This window comes from Staurois parvus, unplaced genomic scaffold, assembly GCF_062004578.1.
Source record: "Staurois parvus isolate SC_StPar_1 unplaced genomic scaffold, SC_StPar_1.0 ptg000468l, whole genome shotgun sequence".
Lineage (NCBI taxonomy): Eukaryota > Metazoa > Chordata > Amphibia > Anura > Ranidae > Staurois > Staurois parvus.
In genome coordinates this window covers 1,556,585-1,578,075 of record NW_028318264.1, presented here as the reverse complement: position 1 = coordinate 1,578,075, position 21,491 = coordinate 1,556,585, and the positions used below count along the sequence as shown (strand labels likewise).

Sequence of the window (21,491 nt, the reverse complement as noted above, 5' to 3'; positions counted from 1 at the left end):
GACATATCGCCCAAATCCTCCACTCCACTCCTCCCAAGATCTTCTCTCTAGCTCCCTCATAACCTCCTCCCATGCTCACCTCCAGGACTTCTCCAGAGTTTTTCCTATCCTCTAGAACTCCCTACCCCAATCTACGTGGTTATCTTCTACCCTGTCCCCCCTTAGCAAATCCCTACAAACTCTATTTATGGAAGCCTTCCCTACCCTCACCTAAAAACTGTACGTCAACCTCCTCCATCATTATATCCCCCTCAGCTATTACTTTTTGTACAACATCCTTCTCCTTTTTAGATTGTAATCTTCAACAGTAGGGCCCTCCTAATCCTTCTGTATTGAACTGTACTGTTGCTGTACTGTCTCTATTTATATTGTAAAGTGCTGCACAAAATGTTGGAGCTATATAAATCCTATATTATAATAATAATAATAATAATAATAATAATAATAAAAAATAGGAATAGGATAGGTTTTTGAGATAAATTTAGTTTTGGCTATACATACATTTACTTTAATTATACAGTCTAACATCAGGTAACAAACAGTGGCTGTATATGCTGTACTTGCATGTGATGAAATTTTCATTTTGCAAAGAATACCAAATCACATGCAAGGGAAAAACATTTTTGCATGCCCATGATTGGATAATGGAAGGCAGCAAAACGTAATCTCATCCATTAAGCCCTGTAGAAAATTCCTTTGCAAAGTGCAACTTTCATTGTAAAGTGGATAGTCTATGTGTGTTCAGTAAATCAACACCCTTGATGAACTCTGAGGGCAATCTCATACTCCTGCCATCCCAATAGCTATAGACAGCACCTCACCTTTGAATAATGCCATGTGCGAGAAGTCCTAGGATTCTAATGGAACACATTTACATTTCTCCAAGATTACTGTTGCGTGCATGTTAAAACACCAGGGAAAGCCTGTACAGCTGTAAAACGATGTTCTTTGTACTACTATTTCCTCTAACAAGCTGGCCTCATTATGCTATTGGTTATCTATTAGAGTAGCTTGGTAAGTACAGAGCTATTATTATGTGAAGCTGGACACAAGGTCTAGTTTTCTGATAGAATGGGATGAGAACTACTTAATGAGTGCAGTAGAGGCTAGGAGTTGTTTAATACTGGAAATGGTACCTATTTTTTTTATTTTTTTTGCTGGTAACCGCCAGTAAAAACCTGAACACAAACATAAAAGACATTTAGATTTTAGCCAATTGAGGATTTTGAGCATAATAGATATGTCCTTAGGACATATCTCTTATGTCCAGCTGTTCTCTCCCTGACGCTATTACTAGCAGTTACCTTCTGTCAAATGAAAGCTGGTAAATGCTTTATACTATGCAGCAAAGACATCTGTCAAAATCAGACATTTGTAAAATCACACTTGTGGATAGTCTGCAAGTGTCATTCAGTAAATACAATGAATTAGCAGGAGAAGTTTTACAAAAACTGGAGCACACAGATTCAGCTGTGCATAAAGTCAGCTTCTAAGATTAATTGTCAAAGCTTAAGTTAGAAGCTGATTGACACCAGATTCTGCTTGCTCCAGTTCTAGTAAATCTCCCTCGTATTGTTTCATCGCATTTACTATTTCATTTATATATAGAGAAAAATTGTGACCTTTGGTCTGCATTTGACATCGCTTCAAGTTATTTTTTTTAATAAAATGTATTCTTATTTAACCCCTTATTATCTGTTGGTTAATAATAAACAGTCATTCTTAATGCCTTCCTCTCCTTCACTATTATTTTTCTGATTATTTTTTTATTTTGATTTTTTTTGGCCATTATGATTTATTTTTATATTTTCATTTAGTCTTTTTGTTACTTTTTTTTCAGTGTTGCATAATAAGAAAATGGGAAAAAAAATAATTTGCAAATCATTTTGCCAGTCTCATTTTAACCAGGGCAAATTATAGAATGAAATATATACCTTTTTATTTATAGTAAAACTACTTAAAAAATCCTCTGGTTAAGACAGAGTTTTCTAATTTTTTTCATATCATATTGTTTATAGATTTAATAGAATATGAAATGATTTTTTAAAAACATGCCAAAAGAAAGGCTAGTTTCCCCCTACCAAAAAAACATGTGCAATACTTTGTTGTTACCACCAAATAAGCAGGCCCATAGTGGAAATGTAGAAATTGTTCTAATCCATGAGGGTACAGTACACAGGTATGTGAGCTGAAGTTGTTAACTTTGAGAACCTGACATGTTCACTTTTCTTCATAAGATTACGAGTCTCCAGTGCTTCCAAGTAGACATTATACCAAATACCCACTTGCCTTCCAGAAGATTTACCCCCCTTCCTGACCAGGCCATATTTTGTGATATGGTGCTGTGTTAATTTAAGTGACAATTGCGTGGTTATGCAACACTGTACTTAAATAAAAAATATTTTTTTGCGATATAAACAAAAAAAGACTGACAATTTTGAACAAAACAAAAATATATTTTTGACTTTTTGCTATAAAACATATCCAATAAAAAAAATAAACTTTCTCTATAAATTTAGGCCAAGATGTATTTTTCTACATGTCTTTGCTGGAAACAAAACCCAATAAATGTATAATTTTGGTTTATGTGAAAGTTATAATGTCTACAATTGGCATCATATACACTGGAATTTTTATTTTATTTATTTATAATAGTAATCGGTGATCAGTGACTTATATTGGGACAGCAGTGGGCATTCTGACGGGGGGGGGGGGGGGGGACTGACTAACTGCCACTGACACCTCCAGTAACACTAATACAGTGATCAGTGCTAATAAAAAGCACTGACACTGTACTAATGAAACTGGGCAGGAAGGGGTTAACATCTGGGGAGATCAATGGGTTAACTGTGTGTTAAGGAGTGTTTTTATTGTGTACTATGTGTTGTTTTACTAAGGAGACCTGCTGCTTTCTATCTCTGTTGTGCAGAGAGATAGAAAGCAGCACATCCACGCTGACAAGATAGAGACCTGTGTTGTTTACACATAGATCTCTCCCCTCTCAGCTTTGCCGATGATCACTGATGACTGACATCCTCAGGAGCCAATAGCAGCGTGGGTAGGGTGGCACACGCACACGTGTCCCCCCTACCCAGAAATGCAAAATCACATATATTTGCATGATTATGCACAGCACAGCCGCCCTATAGCAGTACATCTGCTATAGGGTGGTGGGAAAGCTGTTAAAGAAGAAAAAAGTACCCAAGAGATGTTGGGACTAAAATTTTCGTTCATACAAGTTAGTGAGAAGAAATAAATCATTCAGAGAGCTCACTGGCTCAGGTTAGGCTACTTGCAGCAAACCTTGGGTCCTTAGCAGGTTACAAGAAAAAACATATACCAATAGATGGAGCACCAGAACAAATTATAAGAGTCCAGTTTGATTTATTGGTTTGCATTTCAGGGGCCAGAACACAGAAATCAATTGTACTTGTGTATGAAATATAAAACATAAATTAAATATATTTAGAATAGCCATGGAGTTAGTAATTATAGAGGCATAATATTTATATTAAAATTGAGGTGCAATCATGGGTGATCACCCTTACTGGTCAACCAGCAAGAGAGTAATACACAGTACTAATGTCATAGTATGCTGGAAGCCCATGTAAGAGAAAACATAATTATACATACCTACATACAGTACATACTGTGTATATTTATGTTTGTATATATGTACATACTGTGGCATTATCCACCAAGATACAAGTACAGTGTAAGTCTTCTGTAAAATATTTTGAAATACTTTGAAACATGACAAATACATATACTTGGAAATCTCTTTTACACAAAATTCATGAGAAAAACAGACCACCATGACTGTAAACTTTCCCTGTTGGTGATGCAAATACAATAAAATATGTTTATTCATTAATTGCATGTTATATGTTGATAAAATACACTCACTGGCCACTTTATTAGTTATACCTGTTCAGGTGCTTGGTGACACAAATTGCTAATAAGCCAATCACATTGCAGCAACTCAATGCATTTAGGCATCTAGACATGCTGAAGTTCAAACTGAGCATCAGAATAGGAAAGAAAGGAGATTTAAGTGACTTTGAACATGGCATGGTTGTTGGTGCCAGACGGGCTGGTCTAAGTATCTCAAAACTGCTGATCTTCTGGGATTTTCATGCACAACCATCTCCAGGATTTACAGAGAATGTCTTGAAAAAGAGAAAATATCCAGTGAGTGGCAATTGTGTGGACGAAATTGCCTTGTTGATGTCAGAGGTCAGAGGAGAGTGGGCAGACTGGTTCAAGATGATAGAAAGGCAACAGTAATGTAAATATGGACCAAAATCTCTGAGGAATGTTTCCAACACCTTGTTGAATCTATGCCATGAAGAATTAAGTCAGTTCTGAAGGCAAAAGGGGGTTTAAGGTGGCAAGGTGTACCAGTGAGTGGCCGGAGAGTGTATGTCTTTGCTAATGAATTTGGAGACTCTACACCTCGTTAGTTAGGCACATCTTGTGCAACAAAGCCTTCATAATGGCCAAACAGGTTATAATAGGCTGGGGACAGGTTAGTAAGATTTAAAGATGCCACAACTGCTGAACTGTGAACTTAATGATGGGACCATTGAGCTGACTTACTAAAGGAGGTGTGAATCTTCACTCAAAAATGCGTGATTTTTTACTTTAACATTACTGGGTATTCTCCGTGAACAAAAATTCCCTTTTCTACATTACTAGATGACTGAAATGGATATTCGCACATTTTGTTTAATGATGATTCTCAATTCCTTTAGAATAACAGCCTTGTTATTTTGCATATACAGTAGTTTTTACATCAATTTTGTCATCTGAACATGTAATTATGTATGATTTTCCATAAACCTTTTGGGAGGTATCACCCATGATGATAATTTTCAAAATGCGTTTCTGAACGGCATCCCAAATCCAATTTTCTGTTTTTCTTCTAAGTTCCAATTACTGCTTGTATAGTGTAAGAAGGTAAAGGTAGTACCAATATATGTTGCTGTTATAACATGTAAATGACTAGATTTAAATATCTACTGTATATATTTACTATGTCTCTTCTGCAATAAAATGCCCCTACCTGCCTGCTCACAGTCTTCTCCGGTGTTGTAAACTGAACTGCACATGCGCAGTTAGGCTTGTAGCACAGTGCTGGTGTCTGAGTACCGGCGGTGGAATTTTGGATAGGTGAGTATTCATCTTTTAGTTCTGCTTTAAACTAGATCAGTACCAATTGGTACCACTTGAGCACCAACAATTATATTTTGCACTTCCACTGTGGAACGCTATTCAGAGGAGCAGCAAGCGCTGCCATTCATATTCACAAGACCTTAGATTTTCCTCCTTCTGCTACATTAGTACAAAAGTCATATGGTAATGGAGCCTTTGTGTGCATTAAAGAGGTATTAAACCCAGAAACAAAAATGTAATATATTTGCAGTTTACTGATCCCTAAATGTGGTGCCTGAATTTGTTTCTCATTTTTAGGCTTTTTCTTCTCTATTTTCACCTTGTGATCCAGCCAGTAACATATTTCCTATCTTAGAATGGCTAAACTCCACTGGAGGTGCAACATTGACATCTGTAAACAGCAGCATAGTGTTTGACACACTAGCAGGTTTAAAGGGACTTGACTACCAAATTAAAGCTGAACTCTAGCTAACACTTTTTAAGTAGGTATAGTTTGTTTTTTTTCTTTTGATATAAAGGTTTTACATAAATGAATACAAGCTGATTACTGAAATCACCTTTGTCAGTATGAAATGGTTTGTTTTACCTACTTTTGCTGGGCAGATTGTTTTGACTTGCCCTAGAGAGGATTTATCCCCCTTCCTGACCAGGCCATTTTTTGCGATAAGGCGCTGCATTACTTTAACTGACAATTGCGCGGTCATGCAACGCTGCACCCAAATTAAATTTATGTCCTTTTTTTTCCCCCACAAATGGAGCTTTCTTTCGGTGGTATTTGATTGTCTCTGTGGTTTTTATTTTTTGCGCTATAAACAAAAAAATATAATTTTGAGAAAAAAACAATATTTTTGACTTCTTGCTATTAAACATGTCCAGTAAAAGATAATTTAAGAAATAAAATTTCCTCATAAATTTAGGCCAAAATTTATTCTGCTACGTCTTTGCTTAAAAAAATCCCAATAAGTGTAAATCAATTGGTTTGCGTGAAAGTTATAGCGTCTACAAATGGTGATGTATATACTGGAATTTTTTTTTCTTATTTTTTTTATACCAGTAATGGTGGCATTCAGCGACTTATAGCAGGACTGTGGCTGGCATTCTGACACTGGGGGTGGACTGACTAACTGTCACTGACATCCCCAGTGATCAGTGCTAATAAAAAGTACTGACACTGTACTAATGACACTGGGCAGGAAGGGGATAACATCTGGGGTGATCAAAGGGTTAACTGTGTGCTGTTTTACTGTGTGTTGTGTGTGTTTTACAGTGTAAGCAGATTGCTTTGTATTGCTCTGCTATGCAGAGCAATACAAAGCAGTGTGCTGGAGCTGATGGGGGAGAGATCTGTATCATTTACATACAGACCTCTCCCCCCTCAGTGATACTCGGCGATCGCCAATGGTGCCCCCTACCTGGAAATGCAAAATCACACGTGTGTGTGTGTGTGTGTGTGTGTGTGTGTGTGTGTGATTATGCTCAGCCGTGCCACCCTGTAGCAGTAAATCTGCTATAGGTCGGCAGGCAATCCAGTTAAAGTAAGCTGAATATTAACAGACTTGCTGGCCAGATCATCACTAGGTGAAAGTAATGATAAAGACGACATCTAAAGATTGGTGAGCTGCAATATATTATTTTTGTTTTTGAGTTTAATACCGCTTTAAAGCAAACTATCTGATTTTTAAATTGCCTTTGAAATACAGTGTAGTTAGTTTGCTGTGACAATCTCAGGTTTGCTGCCATTGGTGACAGTTAGCAGATAATAATCTTTTTTTTTTTTTTTTTTTTTTTTTTTTGTAATATGTTTTATTATGAAAGTTAAAGAGGGGAACCTGAAACATGTGCAATATTTAACACTGTTTTTGCTAAACGAATGCATCAACATCTGGCGCGATGGATGTAGTAGCAATTCTCAATGAATTCTCAAGGTGCTCCTCTGATATTTTGGTTCTAATTTTCTCCTTTGTGTGCGTCATCCTTGAAAATATTTGCTCATAAAACTGATGACATGAATAAGGTGTGTATGTGAAGAATGGGATGTTTTTCTTTGGAAAGATAAATCATAAAAAAGTCCAGTAAAGAGACACTGTCAATTTTTTCTTTGGCAGCTTGTGCTCGCTAGGTGTAAAATAATTTTTACAAAAAAATTCCAAACAAATCTACATTTTTAAGTAAGTTTATAATTTTTTTTATTGGGCCGCATTCATAGCCGTCTTGGGCTGCATGCTGTACACCCCATTGCAGTGCAATTCCTAGTATATGGATGTGCCTAGGCACTCATGTCCTCCATGTCTGGGTTGTAATCAGGTTGTTGGCCTCTTTACACTTGTACGTTCTGATCCTGATCTCTCTGGGGTTTCCCCTGACATACATGTGGACATGACTATATTTTGCCATCCTTTGCAATCTATGTGCAAGTTTCAATTGAGTTACATTCTTCACATGTACCTCATTTTATGTATTTATAACATGTATGGTATTTCTCTGTATGTACTTTAATGTATGCATCCTACTCTTAGCACTCTCATGCCTGGATGTTTGCCATGTCTTTCACTGATTTTACCACAGCGAATGGTATACCAGCTCCACCACACCTATCCAAGCACAACATTTCTCTCCATTGATGGTATAGGCTGCCATACACCTGTATGAGGAAAGAACAAACAGAGGGCGCACAGGCCTAGTGCATTACCATAAAAAATGTTTAATAAGAAATAAAGTAGGTGTTGTACTCACAAACGACAAAGTCAAGGCACGTCATAAAAGAACAGCTGGGTCAACACCGCACTGAGTAACAGTCAGCTCTGAGGAAGAGGCGAGTCCTCGAAACGCATCAGCCTATTGGATGTCTTCACTCCCCATTGCGGACTGTTACTCAGCGTGGTGTTGACCCAGCTGTTCTTTTATGATGTGCCTTGACTTTGTCGTTGTGAGTACAACGCCTACTTTATTTCTTATTAAACATTTTGTATGGTAATGCACTAGGCCTGGGCGCCCTCTGTTTGTTCTTTCCTCATTCAGTATATTTGGATTTCCCCGGTCTATTGAGGGCAGCAAGGTGTGCAGGTTCCAGGACATTCTTAATGTGGTTGTAGCCTGCATCGAGTCCATCCCCAAGCGCAGGATCATTTGTGTTTGCTGCCATATACCTGTACACTGGGCAGCCATATCAGTGTCCAGCTCCTTTTCTTAATGGTTGCTTTTATTTGGTTTCAACACCTACTGCTATCGGTCTAGGATCTTGTGCTGCTTCTCTAGTGGTGTTAGTCTCAGGGTTCTCATCTCTATTCCTCATCTGGTTCTGAGGTACAAAGTCTTGTTATGTACACTTGTGTGTAATCCTTAGTTTATGCACTGTCAATGTTTTGGTCCATATCTCTTCGATGGTGTTATTCTTGCTCTCCCACTTTACTCTATGGCACAAGCAGGAGGGGGTGGTGGTGGTTGTGCTACTTTTGGTTATTTTGTAATCTTCATTTGGGGCCCTTAGCCGTAATGTTGTCCTAGCATATTACTTTTTACATTTACTTACTACATTGCAAATGAATGGTGCTCAGTACCAGCCAGGTGTTTATCAGGTACACCGACAGCCATTTTGTTAGTGCTATAGGTATGATTTTGTTTTTCTACATTTTTTTTTTCTGCATTTTTGCATTAGCTTTTTTACGATTTTGTACTATTTTATACTATTGTGATGTGTCCCTTATGTAACCTTTCATTGACCTCAACCCAGTATGTGTCTTTTTACCTTTGTACTGTGTGATGTATTACCAGAATTACTTCATTAGGCTCACAAGAAACAGCTTCAGTAATTATCCAGCTGGTTACTACACCATACAGGGAGAAACTCTGAGTGATAATGCTAAAAGAACCAAAAAAAGGACTATGGTGTTCACCACTTAAAAACTATGGTATTAAAAATAATAAAAGTGTACTCACATTTAACACGAGGAAAAACCACTTTCATGAATCACTGACATAGGGCAGAGGATAACAAGACAAAATATTTTGCCAGTTGTGCATATACTGTATGTACCTCAGTGGGACTTTTAGTTCGACAGGCAAACTATTGTTACTTAAAGCATTGATGTATAGGTAGTGTTGGTAATAGACTCATTACAGAATTGATATATCTGAAATGCATGTTAGTGGAAGTCACAGGAGTATAATTACAGATATAATAACCTGCCTATTAAAAAATAAAATCTCTAGAGGAAAGACTACAGTGAAAGAGCCAAAAGGATAAATACATAAATCCAATTATAAAGAATGCCTGCTAACTGGAGATAAGTGTATGAGCAGACACTTTATTACTGTACTGTTCCTGGGTGATGCCAATGGGATTAGGGGTAGCACAATACAATGACCATTTGCACTAGGAGGGTATGCTAAAGAATAATGTACGCCCTCATGGAATGAACACAATCAGTCATTTTAGTAAATTGAGGCCTAATCAACTGGCCAGAAAAGGCTAAGAAAATTAATAACCTGAAATACCAAGATGCCATAGAAAGGGCCCAGGCCTGTCTTAGTGGTATTGAAGGATAAGCCTACCCTAAAGTGATATTTTAATTTTAGATGAGGTTTGACTATCTGCTGAACTGAAATTTTGGTGTATTTTGTGGCACAGGAGGAATAGGATTGCATTGTCAGTTTACAGGATGCTAGTGACTGAAGACCCTTTAAGTAACATGGCAATAACCCAAATATCTGACATTGCTTGTCCGTGAGGTCTGTTGGTTGCAGAGACCAATATTCCAGCTGGCTTTTGTGCAACATTTTCCTAAAGATTTTGTAGACACCACTGATGTAGGGGCTATTTTTTGATGTTGGGCATTTCTCTCTGTCACCATTAGCCCTGAATTTTACTGTGGGATAGAATGTGTACCACTATTAAACTCATATGTTACATATGTTTTGGTGCAGCATACTGCATGCGTAGCTATTATCACTAATATTAGCAATGGATCACATTGTCCCAACACTGGTAGCAACTGCAGGTAATTGGCCAGTTTGAGTTGGGAGGTAATCCCTCCTGTATATTAGCCTTGATATAAGTACTTTGCATATTGTTCACATAGGTGAGCCCCCCCCCCCCACTTACACATCTGCTATAGTCCACAAAGGAAAATGTTACTGTTTACGTTTCCTCTTTTATGGCTGCATTTGATGAGGCACCTCTGAAAAGGATTGAGTGTACATACACAGACAAATGTACTTTCAGCTCTTTTCCCTCCTCTGTCAGCCCCTGAACACCCCTGCACTTTTACAGAATAGAGTGGGGAAGGTGTAAATGTAATGACAGGAGACAGCAGTCTCAGAGATGTTTTGAGCACTCAATTTGACCCTTCTGTGATTAGACTGGGCCCTTGCTAGTGTTTATGCCCAATTTGTCCCCACAATGCTGTTTACAAACCTTTTGGGGACAGTTCTTTCTCTACTCTCACCCACAAGGTGGTATTTCTTGTAGCCATCACTTCTGTGTGGTGAGTGTCTGAACTGGCAGCCTTATCTTGCAAGAAGCCTTTTTTTGGTTTTGCAAAGGAACTGAGTGGTGTTGAGGCCCAGAACTTCCTTCTTTCCCAAGGTTCTACCTTTCACCTCAACATTGTTCTCCTGTCTTTTTATCTAGCTCCAGTTCACCAAAAGGAAAATTGCCTTTATTGTCTGTATGTTTTTCGGACTATGAGAGTCTCTCTCAGCCTTTGCTTCTTTTAAGAAGACTGATTTACTACTGTAACCCTAGATGGACCCCGTGAGGGGGCATCAGCTTCTTATTCCATCATCTCTCGGTGACCATCATCCAAGCTTATGGTCTTAAGGATCAGGTTGCACCTTTTCCTGTCAAGGTGCACTCTACTAGATCTGTGTGTGCTTCTTGGTTTTTCCAGCATCAAGCAAGTTCAAATAGGCAGATATGCTGGCCTCATCTGATACCAGCTTTAGGAATAAGGACCATCACATATCTTTTTTAGCTGCAGGTAATCACCCGTTTTCTGTTGTTTTTCTTTGGAGTGTTAGCCTTTGTTGCTATGTTGCCCACCCCTCTGTTGAACTGTTTGTTGACAGTCTAAGAATTCCTGTATTCCTTAATGAACAAGAAAGAAAGAAAATAGACTTTTGGTCTTACCCTAAAACCATTTTCTTGGAGTACATTACAGGATACAGGATGAAGTATTCTAGAATCAATTGGTTTTGCTGCCATCCATGAGAGATTGGCCACTGGGAAACAAAGCTTTAAGGACCACCCAGTAAAAGACTTTGTATTTCCAGCATGTTACAATTTTGTCAGCAAGCAATGGTGGGAGTGAATTAAAAAAACAGGGGGGGGGGGGGGGAGTAGTGTCCTGTAATGTACTTCCATAAAAGGATTTCACAGGAAAGAAAAAAATCCTATTTCCTTAATTGTATATTACAGGACAAAGTATTCTGGAACCAATGGGAAGTTCAAAAACAGTCCAACTTAGGGGTGGCCAACAGAACAAAGAAAAGGCTAACATGACCAAAAGAACAACCAATAGGTTAACAGAAGTAGCCGAACAGAACCCATACAGATGCCTGAAGAACCAGATGCTGAAAGGTCCAAGAATCATTGACTGATCTGGTAGAGTTTACCTTGCCAGGCAATGGGGAGATTTACCTTTTGAGGTCATAAGCATGAATTATTAGCTGCCAAATCCACCTAGTGATAGTAGAATAAGAAGTAGACTCACAACTATGGAGACCTTCAGGGAAGCAAAACAAAGAGTCATGCTGAGTTAAAAGAGCTGTAGCTGACAGATAAATTTAGCTCATACCACATTTAGATAATTGAGAGAAATTCCCTTAGAATGTGTATGAGCAAGACAGAGAAATTAAAGAACAACATCCTGAATAAAGTGAAAGAAAGAAACCCCTGCAGGAGGAAAAGAAGCTCTGGACTTCAACATACCTGTGTCTTTGTGTAGCACAAGAAAAAGTTCTCTACAGGTTAAGGTCTTTAACTTGGAAACTTGCCTCACAGAAGTGATGGCAATGGGAAAAGCAACCTTGCGAATAAGGAGAGAGAGAGGAATATTGCTGTTGGGTTCAAGGAGTAGCTTTAGAAGAACTGACATAACAAGCTGAGATTCCACATAGTCATGGGGGATTATACAGGGCAAACAATGTGCACAATGCCCTGTATGGAAGTCCTCATCAGAGAGAGGCACAAGGTCTCTGAATAAGAGCACCCAAGACTGAGACTAAACTCTTGATAGCACTCAAGGCCAAACATTGATCCAGACCACACTGAAGATAAGATTAAACTGATCCCACGGAGAACTTCATTGGATGGAATTTCCCTGTCTTGCACCGGGAAATGTGAGGCTCCTGAAAATGTGGGGATGAAGAAATTAGTAGCTTAAAAAAGAAAGATAACATTGTATTGTACAGGTATTTTCTGTACTTACTTAAAATGTTCTTCATCTGAAAAAGAAAAACAAATGCAGCCACCACATTTTAGGACTGGTAAGCTGCAATATATAGATTTTTTTGTTCTTGGGTATCGATATCCGTAGGTCATCAGTGTAGCTCAAGCCTTACTCTGCTGGCAGAAAGCTGATAGCAAATGACTTTTTAAATCTGTATTACCTGTTAATGTTCAGTATATACATTGGGTGCAGCACAAACCTCAGCTACTTCCTATTATCACAAAATGAAAATGAATTTCAGCAGTGATCAATACGAAATTCAATTTCAGGGTCATCATTTGGAAGCAACAAGCAGATAATGGAAATAAGCTACTTGAAAATCAGTGTGCTATATTTCCCTTTTCCTCTCAATACAAATGTAGTGTATAAATAGATAATGCAATTGAACCCCATTTATTGTGTTCATTCACACCTAAGCAATGTGCTGTCACTCATTGCTCAGAAAAACTAACTAACTAAGAAATAACCACAAGTTTTGGGCCCCAATAGAGTGCCTGAAAACCACATGTAACAAATGTTTTTGCACAATTTGCACCTAATAATTGTCCCTTCCTCCTACCAACTAGCTTTCCATTGGCTGAAAAAAAATGCTCAAGCATAAAAACAATGTGAATCCACGATAAAAATAACTGTATTAAAATCATTAAAATAAAAATTAGTAAGTATAAACATCTACACGATCATCTATAACATTATGACCATCCACCTAATATTGAGTAGGTCTCCCTTTTGCCACCAAAACAGCCCAATCTGTCGAGACATGGACTCCACTAAACCTCTGAATGTATGCTGTGGTATCTGACACTAAGTATGAGTAGCAGATCCTTTAAAGCCTGCCATACATGAGTCAAAATTTGGCCAGTTCAGCAGAGACTAGACGCTGGCTGTACATGATCGATCAACTTGTGTACAACCAGTGTGCTGAAAAATGTTCTCTCTATCAGCTCTACCAGCAGAGCTGATGAGTGAGTGTATTCTGTCGGCGGGGAAATCTCCCTGCTGTCAAAGGCTCAGAGGGATGGATTCCCCCATCCATATGGAGTGTTTAGATGGGTGAATCAAGCCATTTTCTTTCATTCAACCAGTAAGTTGAACAAAAGAAAGTTACTCTTGCATGGTCAGCTTAAGCCATTAGCAGATACTGTCAATTGCGAGGTGGGACCTCCAAGGATCGGACCTGTTTTTACAGCACATAACACAGACTGAGATCTTAAGAATTTGGAGGCCACTAAAGCCAATAAAGAGTCAACACCTTAAACCTGTTGTGTGCCTCAGACCACTCTTGATCCATTTTTTCAGTGTGGCAGGGCACTTTATCCTGTTAAAAGAGGCCACTGCCATCAGGGAATACAACCATATTACAGCCACCAAGACTGAATAAATCATGACTGTGAAGTGTTCTGATACCTTTCTATCAGAGCCATCATGAACTTTACAGCAATTTGAACTACAATAGCTCTTCTATTGGATCAAACTACAGAGGCCAGCCTTCACTCCCCATATGCATCAGTGAGCCTTGGCTGCCCATGACCCTGTCACTGGTTCACCAGTTTTCCTATCTTGGACCACCTTTTGTAGGTCCTGATCACTGCAGAGCACATCCCACAAGAGGTACAGTTCTGGAAGTGCTCTGACCCAGTCAACTAGCTCAAATCCTTATACTTGCTCATTTTTCTGCTTTCAACACATCGACTTCAGGGACAATATGTTCACTTACTGCCTAATATATCCCACCCACTTTCAGATGTCATTGTAATGAGAAGCACAATGTTATTTACTATACCTGGCAGTAGTCATAAAGTTACTGTATATCTGACCAGTGTAAGCATTGCATGTATAGCCTAAAACTTTCTTTTGTGTTTTGGAATCTGTCAGGTTTTTTTTTTTTTTTTGCTATCTGTGACCCCCTTGGAGAGATATTCCTCCAAAGCTTGTAGCACAAATACAAGAGCAAGTGAGAAGAGATCTCTACAAAGTGAAATAAGTTCCCTACTTAGACAGTTCTCACTAGAATAAGTGTCACCATTGGAGGGTTTTCCCTCCCCTATTGCTGTGGTGAGAATGCTACCATTTTAGATTTCCCATCACATTATGTCTCGGTGACAGTGGTTACCAGGACAAATAGAGAGGGTGGATCAGCCTAGTGGGGACACAGACAGAAATACTTAATCCAGCTATACATGGATCGATATTCGACCAGTTCAGCAGGGATAAGCCGAATTTCAATCCATGTATGAGCAGGCTGGTGGTACACAAGTCAATCTAAGGATGAAGCAGAAGTCTCCCTGCTGTCAAAATACAACAGCACAATGGGTAGGATTCCCCTATCCACATTGAATGTGTAGATGGGGGAATGGAGTTATATTCAACCCAGTGGGTTGAATGAAAAAAAAAAAAATTAATCATGGCCACCCTAACTTGACAGAGGTCTGTCTGTAAACCTCTCTGATCTCTGGACTTTCAGCTCTCCTCCCTCCTGTATAATTCTGGATTATTGTGCACCCCTGCTACATTAGACAATGGAGTGAGGAAGGAGGAAATGTAATGGCTGGAGACAGCAGTCTGAGATACTATGACCCTTTCAGTTTGCACCCCCCGTGATTAAACTGTTCCTTGCCAGTGTTTAAGCCCAGTTGGTCCCTGCAGAGCTGGTTACAAACCCATTATAGATATTTCTTTCTCTACTTTCACCCACAAGGTGGTATTTCTTGTAGCCTCTCACCCACCATACATCTTCATAGACACTTAATAGGTGTGCCTACACTGATATTAAAGTGGGAGGAATGGCTAATATAACCCAGGTTTAAAATGTTGCCTCCCCCTGCAATGCCAATTAAAAATACTGTTTTTTTAAATTGATTGTAAGGGATTTTTTAAAAAATAACAAACATGGTATACTTACTTGTTCTGTGCAATGTAAATGCACAGAGCGTCCCCGATCCTCCTATTCTGGGGCCCCCAGTCGGCACTTGTGCCTCCTCCTTTTCTTGGAGTGTCACCATAGGAAGCCACTTCCTATCGTGATACACCTGCCGCTTGATCCCGAGCCACTCTGCCTGCATCAAAACACACAGATAATGTGGCTTTGCCCTGCCCCCTCATCACAGGATTTGACTAACAGCTGCAGAAGCCAAAAGTCACTGCAGATGGGCACAGCACTGGATCAATTGAGAAGACAAGCAAATATAAGGTTGTGTATGGGGGTTGGGCTTATGGGGCAATACTGATACCAAAATATTTTTTACTGTAATGCAGGGACACAGAAAGCTAGAGTATAATGATCAATTGACTACAATGAAGGAGATTACAATAAAGAGGTATTTGACTTGCTTGTAAATTCCTTGCACTTTGATGTTATGGAGGGTGGGGAACTGTTGACTTCTGATGGTGGGGGAGCCTCTTGATATCTGATGTAAGGGGGGGTGCTTTGGATATCTGCTTATAGTTATTATAAGACTAATATAGTTCTATGCTAGTTGAAAAGGAGGGTGGCACACCTGTAGTATCATCCAAAAGAAACTTTATTCGAAGCTGCGTGCTATAGGGGCACCCAACAGAAAGGAGGAGCCAGGAGCGCCGGCCGGAGAGACCCGAGAAAAGGCGAACCAGGGCTGCTCTGTGCAAAACCACTACACAGAGCATGTAAAAAAATTAACCTTTTAGTATCGCTTTAGGGGTCATAGTTACATAGTTAGTCTGGTTGAAAAAAGTCTATAGTTCAACCATAAAAAAAAAGAACAAAAAAAGTTATAATCCTATACCCACAGTTTATCCAGAGGAAGGCAAACAAAACCCCAGCAAAGCAACATATGCTCCTGCAGGGGAAAAAATTCCTTCCTGATCCCCGAGAGACAATCAGATATTCCCTGGATCAACTTTTATCTATAAATGTTAGTATCCAGTTATATTCTGCGTATCTAAGAAATAATCCAGGCCTTTTTTTTAAAGCAATCCATTGAGCTGGCCAGAACCAACTCTTGAGGGAGTCTATTCCACATTTTCACAGCTCTCACTGTGAAGAAACCTTTCCGTATTTGGAGATTAAATCTCTTTTCCTAAAGATGTAATGAGCGCCCCCTTGTCCTTTGTGATGACCTCAGGGTGAATAACTCCACACCGAGTTCACTATATGAATCACTGATGTATTTATACATGTTGCTGCAATATGTCTACTAAAACAAAATCCTAATACGTGTAAATTAATTGGTTTACATGAAAGTTATAGTATCTACAAATGGTGGTATATATATATACTCACATTGGGGGGGAACTGACTGTCACTGACATCCCCAGTGAAGCTAATAACAAGCACTGACACTGTACTAATGACACTGGGCAGGTAGGGGTTAACATCTGGGACGATCAAAGGGTTAAGTGTGTGCTGTGTGTGTGCTTCACATTTGTGTGTGTGCTATGTAGAGCCATACAGTGTGCAGGAACTGACGGGTGAGATCTGTATTGTTTAAATACAAACCTCTCCCCCGTCAGTGATGCTCGGCAATCGCCAGGTGCAGGCGGGGAATCACCGGCCGGGACATGGCGTTCGACAGCGCACGTACGCCACCTACCAGGAAATGCAAAATTTGAAAATAAGGGGGGCAGGCCAACCCGAGGCTTTCACAGCGATCATGTGACCCGGAATTGGGAGTTTCAGGTCCCGATCGTTAGAACGGGACCCAGGGATCTCAATGACTCCCTGGTCTTTGTGCTGGGAGCGTGCCATGTAGCGTGCTCCCAGGACAGAGACAGGTATGCATATTAGTGGCCCCACGGAAAAAGCCAAGTCCAGTGGGGCTGCTAATTTGCGTATGCTCGGCGCCAAGGGCTTAATCATACAGTATAGGACACAGGACTTGGTATTCTTAGACTATGAGACATATCCACGCAATAAAATTAAAGGGTGTGCAACATCATAGCAACTTAGAACTGCCATCGGGTACAGAAGGAGCACAAGGTTTAAGGAACTCAAACAATATGCAGTAATATCCAATGGCTCCTGCTGCTCTGAGTCAAGGTGAGGAGGGAGAGAGAGCAGCGGCGCTGCTCTTGGGCACAGTGCTGGATTGAGATCAGGCTCAGGTAGGTATTTGGGGTGGGGGTGCTAGGGGCAGCTACCCCTAAACTTTTTTTACCTTAATGCAGTGAATGCATTAAGATAAAAAAACTTTAGCCTTTACAGCCACTTAAAGATAAGGTATTTATACTTTCTAGCTATTTTACAAATAGTAATTTCCCTTGCAAACTGTGCAGTCTATTTCCCTTTAGTAAATCAACCCCTATTGGCTGTCAGGGACAGACTAGGCTTTACTGGATTCTAGGTCCATATCTGGATAAAGAAATACATTTCCATGAAATTTTATCAGCCCATAATGGATATCTGGACTCTATGCCTGAGGTTTTCATTATGTGGTGATTATGTGCCGAGTATAATTGTATCATAAGACAAAATGATCTAACTGAACATAGGTAATGTCCCTGCTAATAAGGAAGGCTTGGCAAGGTTTATGACTGCTGCTCTTCCAAAGCTATATTAGGAAAAAATATTTCATGCTTATCCACAAAACTGAACAACACTTTTAAAGAATGTTAAAGAATAAAAACAATAATGCATATTTTACAGTTACATTAATTGTGGGAAAAGCCTTAATTTAAGATAAGCAATTTAGACTGGTTCCCTCCTGTTCCTCAGCCTACTGCAATTGCTTCCAAATATCCCTCTTTTGGATCCAAAACCGTATTTCCCTTTATACGACAAACGTCCCTCTTTTAGATCTGAAGTACTAATTGATCTGTATAAATAAATTCATATTATACAGGATTATGAAGTATTTAACGACTAAATTATTTATTCCAGGTACTTATATAGCGCCGTCCATTTACGCAGTGCTTTTACATATATATTGTGACAGTAGGCAGGTGAAATCACCTGGTTGCGTCCTGGATGGACGATACATTTGTCCGAGGTTCAGGCTTTATGGGGATTTGTTCCACTAGAGGGAAGTGCTGAGTCCTTCAGCATTGAGGTAATGAGCCCAGCTGAAGGTAGTGGGCTCATTAAGACTTGTATAAAACTTCCCAGAGTGCTTAGGGAGTTGCTCCACCCTGGAACCAGATCTGTGCCTGAACTGTCTGGGGAGCTGACCTGTTATCTGTGTGCAGAGAGACCAAAGCCTGTGTGGCTAGCCTCCAAGTACTAGAAACTAGGTATAGCAGCAGGCTGTACCTAGTGGGTAGCTAGGGAAAGCTGTTGTTGCAGTAAGTAGCCAAGTTGGCCAGGATTTATTTTGATGTTTCTTTTTGGTTTGCCATTTTTCTGTAAATATTGTAAATAAATTGCACCTGTTTGTTTTCACCTCCACTGTTGTTGTGCTGTGCCTGTCTTTTTGTGTTGTGCACCCATCCAGGGGGTCACACACACCCGCTGCCGAGCTAACCCCGTTACAATATATTGTACATTCACATCAGTCCCTAACCCTCAAGGGGCGTACAATGTAAGGTCCCTAACTCAATTTCATACATACACATACTAGGGCCAATTTAGACAGGAGCCAATTAACCTACCAGCATGTTTTTGGAGTGTGGGAGGGAACTGGAGTACTGGGAGGAAACCCACGCAGGCACAGGGAGTACATCCAAACTCCAGGCAGGTGGTGCCGTGGCTGGGATTTGAACCAATGACCCTAGTACTGCCAGGTGGAAGTGCTAACCATTTAGCCACTGTGCTGCCCATAAATGTGTTTATATTGTTACTAATCTGATAGGCACAGGGTCCTTTTGGTTATGTATATCTTCAACTGTGTCATCAGGAAGGGGAAACTGACAGAACTGCTGTGGCAAAGTATCCTATTGTCTCATTCAAGTAATAATCTATCGGTTTTCACACAGAATGCTTGTAATCTGAATATATTTTAAGCAGCTGACATAGTTACGGTCTCTAAATCCTCATGTTACCATTCACAGCGGCAACAAATAGGACAAGCTGGTCAGCATTTTCAGCTACTCTGCCTAGCGACGAAAACTACCACATCTAAATATAGACTCCATGATCCGAAGCATTACCCCATGTAATCAGAGCCTGCACTGTCACATGCAACTGTGCTTGAGTCATTGTAAAGTGAGTGAAATGTGGAGTGGCGATGGCAAAAAAAACCCAAACAGTTGTGCAGGACATTAATAAAATGCTACTAACATGTAATAAACTACTGTGATTACAGATTACACCCATAATTACCTTTCTGCTGTAAAAACTATTGATATGCTAATAAGAAAGCAATAACTGATGTCATTACTATACATGCAATGACAAGTTAATTATGTTTGCACATTTTCAGAACTTATGGATGAATAATGAACAGCTGTCACAATGAAGGCTCTTTTTTAAGTTATAGCATACATTAAACCTCAAAACAGCAAATGGTTTGTAGATATTTTAAATTATATAAAAAAATAAAGGCAAGCGTTAATAGTGGAATAGAAATATAGCTAATATTAAAAATGAATAAAGCTAATTATAGCTAGAAATTAAAATGAATAAAGTTTTTTTGTTTGCAAAACTAAAAATAAACAGAACGTAGGAGGTATGATTAAAGCAATAAAACTGTGGGAAAAAAAATGATGATTTCCATAACAACCAAGCCACCAATGTTTGACAAGGTTTTTTTCCAGCCTGCAATAAAAAGGCAAAGGGGTTTGATTTACTTAATAGGCTTTTCACATTGCAGGGGAAGTTTTACTTTGCAAGGGAATTTTCTCCAGTGTTAAGGGAATGATCTAAAGCTCTGCTGACGTCCATCATCCAATTATGTGCAAGCAGATATGTGATTTTTTTTTTATTTTGCTTGCACGATTTATCTTTTTTCTTTTTTTTTTGCAAAATTAAATTTTACCACATTTACTAAGCTCTCGAAACGACTCCCTTGTGAAGTGCAACTTCATTTGCAAAGTGCACAACCTATCTGCCTTTAATAAATCAACCACAATATGTAAAAAATGGTTGGGTCTTATAGGTAACATAAAACTTTCTCTTTACTTTTATAATCTGACCCTGATATAACCACTTAATAGATATCACTCAACAACATCTCTGTAAATGATGTGATGTTACTTACCTGGAATATTACAACTCTAAATTTGTTCTTTCGCAGCATCTCTTCTTGCTTGGATTCTACGCTTTGCACTTGATCACTCTGTCTATCTACTCGAGATCTTACATCTTTCACATTGGAGCTAACTTTACGAGTCTTTTCAAGTAGTTTGTTTACGGTGTAGCTGGTATTGCTATGAGCCTGGGCTAGTTTCAGAAGGTCAATTTGAATGGTCTTGATGGCATTCTCCATTTCTCGGTGACGTTCTTCAATTCTCTTTTGGCTGGCTTGCACAGTATCCACGATTGTGGCTACTTTGTCAAGAACTGAAACAATAGTCAAGGCAGATTCATGATCTTCATCATCTTCTGAGACAATGGATAAACGGTTTAAATCAACTTTGTCTGAGGTTCTTTCATTGTGATCCATTTTTTATGTCAAAGCTGCAGGAGCTTGAGTCCCCTGGTTAGTGTTCAGGACTCTAGGAACAATTCTGGCATCAGAGCAAACAGACAGCTGCCTCAGAAGACCTTCAACATAAAATGGAAGGCTCCACCCTGATGGGTTGGGAGGACATTTATATCTACTCATCATTTAAGCACTGAGAACTGTGGTCAACATGCCTTATGAAATACCAAGCCACTAAAATTAGGAAACATGCTCTGAGTAATAAATCCATGAAAGAAAATACTGTCGGATAGTCAACTCAGATATCCAGTTCCAGGCCATCTGTTGAATCAGAGTGAATGAACAGGTTACTAGCATTAGGCAGTGTAGTATACAA

General features: G+C 39.3%; 1 protein-coding gene across 1 annotated transcript in view; it reads right to left on the bottom strand.

Annotated features, from left to right (window-relative positions):
• CAVIN4 (caveolae associated protein 4) overlaps positions 1-21,256 on the bottom strand; it is a 33,229-nt gene extending 11,973 nt beyond the window's left edge. Inside the window, exon 1 of the mRNA XM_089689045.1 lies at positions 20,732-21,256. Within this exon, the coding sequence (XP_089545171.1) occupies positions 20,732-21,136 (405 nt within the window). The 5' untranslated portion in view covers positions 21,137-21,256. The remainder of the gene's footprint in view (positions 1-20,731) is intronic.
• Positions 21,257-21,491: the final 235 nt, after the last annotated feature.